The 9,417-nt window shown below is 40.7% G+C and overlaps 1 protein-coding gene across 1 annotated transcript in view; it reads right to left on the reverse strand.

The window, feature by feature from the left end:
• vstm2a (V-set and transmembrane domain containing 2A) overlaps nucleotides 1–1,841 on the reverse strand; it is a gene marked incomplete at both ends in the record, with an annotated part of 73,960 nt that extends 72,119 nt beyond the window's left edge. The window contains 2 exons of the mRNA XM_080049966.1: nucleotides 124–290; nucleotides 1,763–1,841. Coding sequence (XP_079906092.1) covers nucleotides 124–290; nucleotides 1,763–1,841 — 246 coding nt within the window. The remainder of the gene's footprint in view (nucleotides 1–123; nucleotides 291–1,762) is intronic.
• Nucleotides 1,842–9,417: the final 7,576 nt, after the last annotated feature.

Below are 9,417 nucleotides of genomic sequence, written 5' to 3' on the forward strand. Positions count from 1 at the left end.
CGCGGCACGGGTACTTGTTGTATGCTCCCCTTATTCCCTTTATTAGCGGGTGTGCTCTAAATAAAACTCGCCTGGTTCCTGATTAGGGAAAGGGAGGGGGGGTTAAAAAAATCTCCCTTGTACCTCTTCTGGATCCACGGTCTCCTCGCTGTTAGTGGGCTCCGGCTCTCTGACGAACCACCACTGGATCTCCAGATACACGGAGGAGGTTCCGCTCTGGAAAGCGCACGCCATTTCTATGTTCTGTCCCTCTTTCACCGTCATGTTGGAGGGCAGATCCGTGAAGCGACCTGCAGATGGGAGACACGGGAAACAGAGAGGGGGGGGGGGTGGTGTTGATATGATTTGGGGGACAGTTGGTGTGATCTCTGCACGCAACATATAACATAGCCATACATTCATCACTTAAAATGAACGGTCCGCAGAAGCTAGTTGGGTATACTCGCTCACTCACACACACACTCACACACACACACACACACACACACACACACACACACACACACACACACACACACACACACACACACACACACACACACACACACACACACACACACACACACACAGCAGCTGTGTTATTGAAAGCAAAGCGCTTGATAAAGGTACGTTATTGTCGGCGTGTCAGCGGTGGGGGCTCCCCTCACCACCAGCACCCCCCGCTCCCCCCATCCTGTCACAGATACTGATGCGTCTTCATTAGGGATTTACATAACGCACACTCGCACGCACCGTAGGCTACATTATTTAGATATTTAATTAAGAGCAGGTCGAGATTTCTATGGGATTTTTTATTTTTTTTTACCGTTGTTGTTTGTGCCATCCTATGATCTCTCAATATGAATCAGAAGCTAAATAAACTTTAACTCGCAGCTCGAGAGGGGAAAAAACACAAGAAAGCACAAACGGAGAAAAAAAAAAGCTTGAAATAATACATGAGTTTGGATTGAGAGAAGCCGAAGCGAGACTAGCCTGGGGGAGCGAGAGAGGGAGAGAGTGTCGACGATAGAGTGAGGGTATTCGTGCTCGCAAAAACTTTCGTTCCAACCCGTCATTTCAATGGTGTAAAAAAGACACCGAAGCGGTGTTTTGGGACAATTATGGGTTTGCATGTGGTTTAGGAATGCAGATACAAGGAGGAATAGGGGGGCGCAGAGGCAGTTTGAATGAGTTCAATCTCAGTCAGAAACGGAGCAGGGCATAATACGCTATACGCATAATAGTGGAGCGTCCGTCGTTTTCAGGACCATGGACAGCACAGCCGCATAGAGCAGCTGACCGCGGTGCTGAAACCAATGCAACGATCGCTTCACTTTTCATGCCATTGAGAAGAAGAAGTCTCTGAGAATAAGTTACGTTTCTTGAGCAGACTATCTATTTGGTTGCACGATTCTTGAAAATGCAAGAATTGAAGAAAAAAAGCCGTCCGCTGAAATGACTTGATCACACAACAGTCACCAGTTGCATTTCTTTTCATCACCACGCTATAATAATTTAAGAAAAAAACGCAACATTTTTCCATCTTTGATGGTGAGCTGTTTCCCTATCGTATGGGCTTATAACAATCCATCTCACTTAAAAGCCTATTTTACTGTTTACCTCCTAATAGAGGTCCCCTTTGCTTTTACCAGAAAAGGCTGCGCACTTTTAACACTTTCTCCTTCCACCAATGCAGGGCGGCGATCCCCGGACACGATCACACCGACACGGACTGTTTTGTAAAAGAAAGAAAAAGAGAAAAAGAAACAACTGCAATTCTTACCTTCGAAGCAGAATCCCAATTGCACACATAATCCGATTAGGAAAACAAATCCAACAGTATCGTGAGAGGTCCACATCATTCCAATATAGAGAAGGCTTTTTTCCTTTTTTACATCAGCCGAAACGGTGGTAAAAAAAAGAGAGACGAATCTATCCCCAAAAGAAAAAAAGATATATCGCCAACAACACGCCAGCAAAAAAATCAAACAGTTGCTGGGCGAGTGTTTTTAAACGGAGATTGCCGAAGGTGGAACATGCTGCCAAAAAAAACTACAGCTGTGTCGTTTGCAAGAAGTTTTTTTTTTATTCCCGCTCCTCTGTGTGTGTGTCTGTGCAGTAGAAACGGTGGTGTCGACTGCCTGGCTGTGCTCGAGTGCTGTGGATATAAAGCGGGTGGCTGCTGCTGCTGCGGTCTTCCGTCTAACGCTATACCGGAGACACGTCAGTCTAGTGGATCAGTGTGGTATCCTCACACACACACACACACACACACACACACACACACACACACACACACACACACACACACACACACACACACACACACACACACACACACACACAAAATAAACCTATAGAATAGTCCGCATCCACCTATAGTGTAGTATACACTGCTGTCACCTGGACCGCTCGATTTGGAGCGTTGTTTTGCGTCAAATGCAAACAAGTGTATCTCAAAGGGGGCATTTTATTTTGAAATGTTTGAATATTAACCGCCAAATGGAGTGTGCCTTGAGCATTCTTTTTATCACATATGTTTTAAATTCCCTGTGATAATGTCTCTTTAATAACATTAATAGAATAGAAAACGTCCCCTTTGAAATATACACAATACTATCATTTAAAGAAGAGCTTGTACATATTGAGTGTGGGCAGGGCCACCCATAAAGGGAGAGAAAGTGGGAACACTTATTGCTAGGGCCCCAACCCAGCATGTTTTTGCTAGCCAAAAGAAGCTAAACTTTATTTTGAACCAACATAGTCACAATAACTTTATTATTACAAAAACGATTTCCGTATGTTATAAGTCAAACATATCATATTTCATCTTGAAAACATAAAATAGTATGAGTCTTTTTTTCTCTCCTTAGTAGCCTTCACATGTAACGTCAAAACCGCCATATGCAGGTATGCTTCACATATAAATTTGACTTATACTATAGATGAAGGCAGTTTATTTTAGGTTAGGCTTTTTAAGTTAGTTGTTTTGTGTGTTTTGTCATTTTCCCTGGAACTTCGGAGATATTCCGAGCAGGAAATGTTGTACTGCCGGTTCAAAATAGACAAATGCTATATCTTATTTCCCTGTTCAAAAATACAGAGTGTTTTTGTGTGTGTGTGTGTGTGTGTGTGTGTGTGTGTGTGTGTGTGTCCACACTAGTGTCAGTGAACGATAGTCCACTGTTGGTAATGTGATGTGTGTGTGTACGTCCATCATGTGGCCCCCCCATCATGGAGTAAGTCTCTCTCCAAACACATGTCTGTTTAAGGAACGAGTAGCATGCGTAAAGGGGGGGCCCATTGACTATTCACGGGCCCAGCCATTTGTGTGACGTGGGCCTTAGTGTGTGGGTGTGTCCAAGTGCTTCTGCAAGCCCGTAGACACTGCGACAGCCTGTCCGAGTGGCTATAAAACAAGATTTGATCCCTTTGATTGATGCAAACAGGGGACGGGGACGGGGGGGACGGGGGGGGGGGGGGGGTTGCGACCCGGCAAAGCACAGGGGCCAAGTACAGCACGTCCTCTGAGTCATTAAGATAGAAGAGAGAGATTTTTTGCCAGTAATATTATTAGTCTCGTGAGAACACCTTGCCCTTTCTGCTGCAACAGGGTACAAACTGTGCCACTCCTAATATTTGCTCTTTAATTGATTCAGAGACCAATCAGGGGAATCATTCCATTTCCCCCCTTCCATCAACACATGTTGACGTTTTTAAAGTGACTGGCTGGATAATCGCTGGTCCCCCGTTGCCATTTTGGTAGCTGTATTGTACTTCGGGGTTTAAAGTGACACCGGCCCTGCGTTTCAAATCACATACTCACTTCTTCTTCTTTTTTTCTATATTACAACTTTTAGTATGCTGGTTGGCACATCACAACATGTAATTGGGTGTAGTCAGACATCCGGGTATTTTTTTGCATACTGCATTTGACAAGCATGTTTAGGGACATCCTAAATCTGTTTCTGGCATACTAAATAATATGGAAGCATAGGTAATGGAACACAGTGGCAGTAGTGACATTTAACAAACACAGTTATCCCAATGGTCTTGAATGACACATAAACAATCACCCGGATTGTTGTTGCTGTATCTGTTTTGCTAGGTACGTGTAAGACCGAGAAACATTCCACGAAAAGCACAAAAAAGGCAACATTTCACTATTAAAGTATTTTAAAAATACATAATTCATTTTTAATTATTCCAGTCATACATTTCCCCTACTTATTGAGCTTTTCTATATTTTTTTTATATTGTGTGTTCTCCATGAGAAACTATAGCCACCACCTCTTATCCAGCTGTAGCTCTGTTCAAGTGTTTTGTTGCCAATTAAGATTTTGAGGGGAGGGGGCATAATCTTGACGTTATTTAGACAGGGGGACAGTAGAGAAGTGACAGTGGATATGCGGTTATGTTTACATTTCAAGTTTTACTTAAAGCAATACTGACATGCTGCTGTGTGTATTGACGGGGTTATTGGTTATTGTAATTAATCATGCTGTCCGTACAGGCTGCAATTAAGAGTTTGCAATCTCTTGATCGGGAATAAATTATATCCCATAAATTAGACACATCAATTTATTTTCCAAAGTTATAGCTCTTTTATCGATAGTGTACATAATTAATGCACATACTGTATGGGTACCTCTTTATTTAAATACCAGTTTACAGAGTCTGTGCTGTGTATTAGCACCAGGTTTTCTTTTTCAGCACACACAGTACGGATCGTGAGGAGATGTTCACCAATTTGGAAAAAAAAGTGATTTTGACAACAAGCTGTATACAGAATCGCTGACTCCACCTCTAATGGGTAACCTGGGAACTGATATATGAGAAAATGCAGATGTTTCAACTGTACTTTATTTATTTAAAATTACCTCAGCTTACGTTAAATATATACAATGATGTTATTGATTTAAAATACCCCCAGTTTCTATGGTGCACTCCTAAGAGAGGTACCAGACATGAAATACATGTATCTTGTATATTTGTTTCCAACAACATGTTAATCGTAAACATAGAGTGAGAAATCATGGTTTTTCTCAATGATTTATCAGGATATATTTCAGCTATTGAATGTTATCATACAATGATCTGATGTTTTTTTTTCTCTCCTGTGGCCCTCAAACTCTTCTGTACTTCAGTATGTAGTGTAGTGTAGTAAAAAGAAAGAGTCTTTGATTTGGAACGCAGGGTAAGTTTGCACCTGTGTGGGAGTGGGGCTTCTCCAAAACACTGTTCATACCTGCACTTTTATGTGACCTTTATATATTACAGCTAATGAGCGTTTCTATTGATCGTCCCCCTTTTTTATTGTAGTCAAGTTGTGAGCTGTGTGTGTGTGTGTGTGTGTGTGTGTGTGTGTGTGTGTGTTTGTGTGTGTGTGTGTGTGTGTAAAAGGAGCCCGTGCTGTGGTCAGCTTCTGCCTCTTGTCAAGTCAAAGTCAGATGTTGACATCCGATAGCCAGAGGTTACTGGTGCTCAGAGTGCCTGACACAACACAGTAGAATGAGGGCACCTTAAGAGTCACCTTCTAAGCAGGTGATTCCCCAACATATAGGCCGAAAAGATTAAGTCCTAGATTGGCTGTGAATTTGGATCATAAAGAGATCTAATGTGGTGGTATGAAAATGCTAAATAATCTATCTATCTATCTATCTATCTATCTATCTATCTATCTATCTATCTATCTATCTATCTATCTATCTATCTATCTATCTATCTATCTATCTATCTATCTATCTCATCAAAAGTCAAGCCGATTTGCTTTTCACATATCAGAACAAACATCGTATGAGTTAAAATCGTCAAATGATTTTCAAGTGAAAGAAAAAGAAAAAGGTTCCAAACACATTTGTGAACAGCACAAAAAGAGGCTTGCTTCATACACTTTTCATTCTCTTTGATGGAATTCAGATGAAAAGTTGCCTCATTATTACAGAGAAATTATTTGATGAGTATGCAGCAAAGTTTTTTCCAAATTCAACAGAAAAAAATTCAGAATTGTTAAATTCAAAGTTGGAATCAACTGTGAACTTTTGATTCTTAATTTCAAAGTGCGTGATTAAAAACTCCATTTGAGTCCGAAAGCTGCAGTCCTGTATCAAAGAATGATATGATTTTAATAAGAAAAGCATCCAAATGCTAGCCTGGAAATCCAGACCCTGATATCTTGAACGATAGACGGTCTGGCGATGATCAATATTAATTTCCAACTCAAGGGGCGGCTCCTACTCGTGCATTTCAAATGCCACTGCACGCAGTTGGATAGTACTACAACCAATCAGAGCGATGCACAAGGCGACGTAAGCCCCTTTCGTTTAGCGAACAGCTGTTAAACTGTTAAATTAAACGTTTGCCGTTGACGGTCGGCAAAATAGAACATTCCACTTACTTGCTAATGAAAGATTTGAGTGCCGTCTTCCAAATCGTAAAGGGTCGAGGCCAAAGCAGTCTCAAACTCACACAACATATCTCTGATGTTTACTATCACGGCTTCAACGTCGCATGCACGTCACTGTCGTCATCCGGTTACGTCCTCCCCAGAGTACCATATAAGGGGCTCTGGCGCGCCCGCCAGATTTCTGGCTTTCTTGATAAAGCTTCAACGGAGCGTGTCCAGACCAACACGCGCAGCAAATTTAATTTGCCAGCGCCTAGTGGCAGGTCTGGGAATGCCAGGCTATCCAAATGCAGTATAAAATACCAATAAATCACACTTGGAATCAAATTTTATTTTTGTATTACTTCGCATACCAAAATAAACTTCAATAAAAAAAAGTTATTCTTTGACAATTTTTTTCCTCCGCCTCATCTCAGTACAGCGCCATTTCATTAGCTGTATATTTCCTCTAGGATATTCACTCACTATGCAAATAAAACATGTTTGATCTCATGATACAAATCCAAGCAACTCTTGAAAGATACACAATCCGGGAGCCTTGCTGTGAGAACGCTGCCATGTAGATGTGTGATAGTGTAATCTCAATAATCTGATACAGCATGTCCTTCTTGTTTGATTAAAGGATTGACTATGTGGAGCTACGAGCAACAAACCGTATAACACTAGACTGGAGCTAGCGTGTTCCAGACAACATGATACACTTACTGACCCCTATCTCTGCCCCTCTAGTCAGCTACACACTGTTTTTCCAAGTAAAAGAGAAAAATAAAATCTGCATCCGTTTCGTCCTAAAGGCCTGAATATAACCGGTTTTATGTTTTGTTGACCGCTAGCAGCTGTGTGAATGATGACTCTTGTCTGTCAAGAGCAAAAGCACAGAATAGAAAACATGTTGTTATACAGCGACATCACCCAGGGTTAAATGAACCCATGGAGCTACAGTGGCACCACATACACACAAAGTATAGGGCGGATAAGCCACCGAGGTCTTTTGCATTCATTTTCCTTAAACATGAAAAAAAAAATGTATAATTAAAGCTACAGTGCGTAACTTTTTTAATATAAATGAATGTTGGTTATATTCAAGCCATCACCAAACGAGTTGACACAGAGTTTATTAAGCCTATCAGCTCCACACACCTCTGTCTGTGTTTCTCAGTATGGTAGCGTTTACAAACTGGTGTCGCCCAAGAAGCGCCCAAGAAATGTTTCAGTTGTTGATTCTACTGCTAATAAAAATATTTAGATTCAAAACCCAGCAATCCAGGCAAATAACTGCACTGCTACATGTATAGGAGCGGACGTTGTAGTTGACAACCCATTCAAACTTCAAAAACATTTGATCAAAGTATACATTTTTGGAGGTGAAGATACATACGGTATATCATGAAAATAAATATCCCAATATATTGCTGTATTGATATTGGCACAGCCCGACTATCCATACACTTTAGCATTGTTAGACTATTATATTATGGACAGTTAAACATGAAGTATGGAGATGGATGCAGCAGAACCAGAGATGATGTCTGTTTCATTTCACACATTTTACCTTTTGAGAAACCTTGGCACTTAACGTTTAGAACACATTACAACCAACAGCTCAGCTTGAGATTGTGGGTGTTAGGTGGCTTGTGTGTCACATCACAGGGATGGGTCAACAGATCAGCGCAACTTTGAAACAGGAGATGGCTGTGGTCACACCAACAGTAAATGCTCAGTTTCATTTAACCGTGAGCACAATGTTTCCCTGACCTTTCTGAGTAGTTACTGAAACCTTAAAGTCAGACTGGTGTCAGATCAAAAAACATGTGTGGGAATCACATTTTTCTAAAATAGTGACTTGTAGCAGTGTCATTTTTAAAGGCAGTAAGAAATGAGACATTTGGTGATTTAGTTTGAACGGAGGACACTTGAGGTCATGAACCCATTGCCTCTTTGGTGGAGTTAGAATTCGAAATGCCGTCACTGGATGGATATATTTTACAATATATCTGACAAGGAAAGACAAATATTGGATATATTTAGGTTTGAATACATTTTAACACTAAAATAACGAATGAAGGATTCAGCATTGTGCGTTTGTGTCATAGTGGAGAAGGCTTAATGTGTATTCTTCATGGTGCAAAAAAAAAAAAAAAAATTCACAACATAATCGACCAATTGTCAAAATGAATAAAACCTTTTACAGACTTCATTTTTCTTGAGGACCTGGTCGACTTACTTTGGTTATTAATATTTTTAAATCGTGGCTACTGTTTGGCTTCTTTCTTTTTTTTGGACCAGCTCTTGTTTTGTTTATGAAATAACATCCATTCACTCTATATGTTTTTCGCTGCATTGACACAGCTGCTGCAAACATTGATCATTACTAAGAAACCCCCCCCCCCCGACAACTTTAAAAAACGTGAGCAAAAGTGTCCCCCTCTACTGCAGCAGACCTCAAGTGCATCTCCGCTGTCAAGACATACCATCTGCCCTGCTGCCAGTACAATAGCCATTAGGCCGTTGAAACCACAGTGTTAGCTGGAGCACTGCCAGCATCCATTTTGTCAGCCTGAGCACACTCCAACGCGGGCTAGGCTGAGGGCAACAGAGTGCATCAAAAAATAATTAAACACTTTTTCCAGGGTGATGATGCAAGCAGTAATTAATTGCCTTTTTGCATTCAGTAATGTTCATTAATGTTAACTCCCACAATAATAATACTCTTTCTACCAAACTCTCTCATCTCTCCCGTTATCTTGCCAGCCCAAGGTTTCATGCTTATAATATTATCGGGTTGCGAAAGACCAAGCAAGCATATGAATAAGATCCAAAGCTCCAAATAGCCATTGAATTAAAGTGCACCGTAAGCAATATCTACACAACACTAATGTGTACACAGAGAAGACTTAGGTGAGCCAATGTCTGTGAATAAAGGGTACATTTTTAACTAATAATTGATATTTATGGGTTAAACAATATTTTTTGTTTGTATTACAATTTGTTTCAGAAATGTTTGAATAATAAGGCAAATGTGTACATTTTTA

Source organism: Ammodytes marinus (assembly GCF_949987685.1).
Source record: "Ammodytes marinus genome assembly, chromosome: 21".
NCBI classification, from domain to species: domain Eukaryota; kingdom Metazoa; phylum Chordata; class Actinopteri; order Uranoscopiformes; family Ammodytidae; genus Ammodytes; species Ammodytes marinus.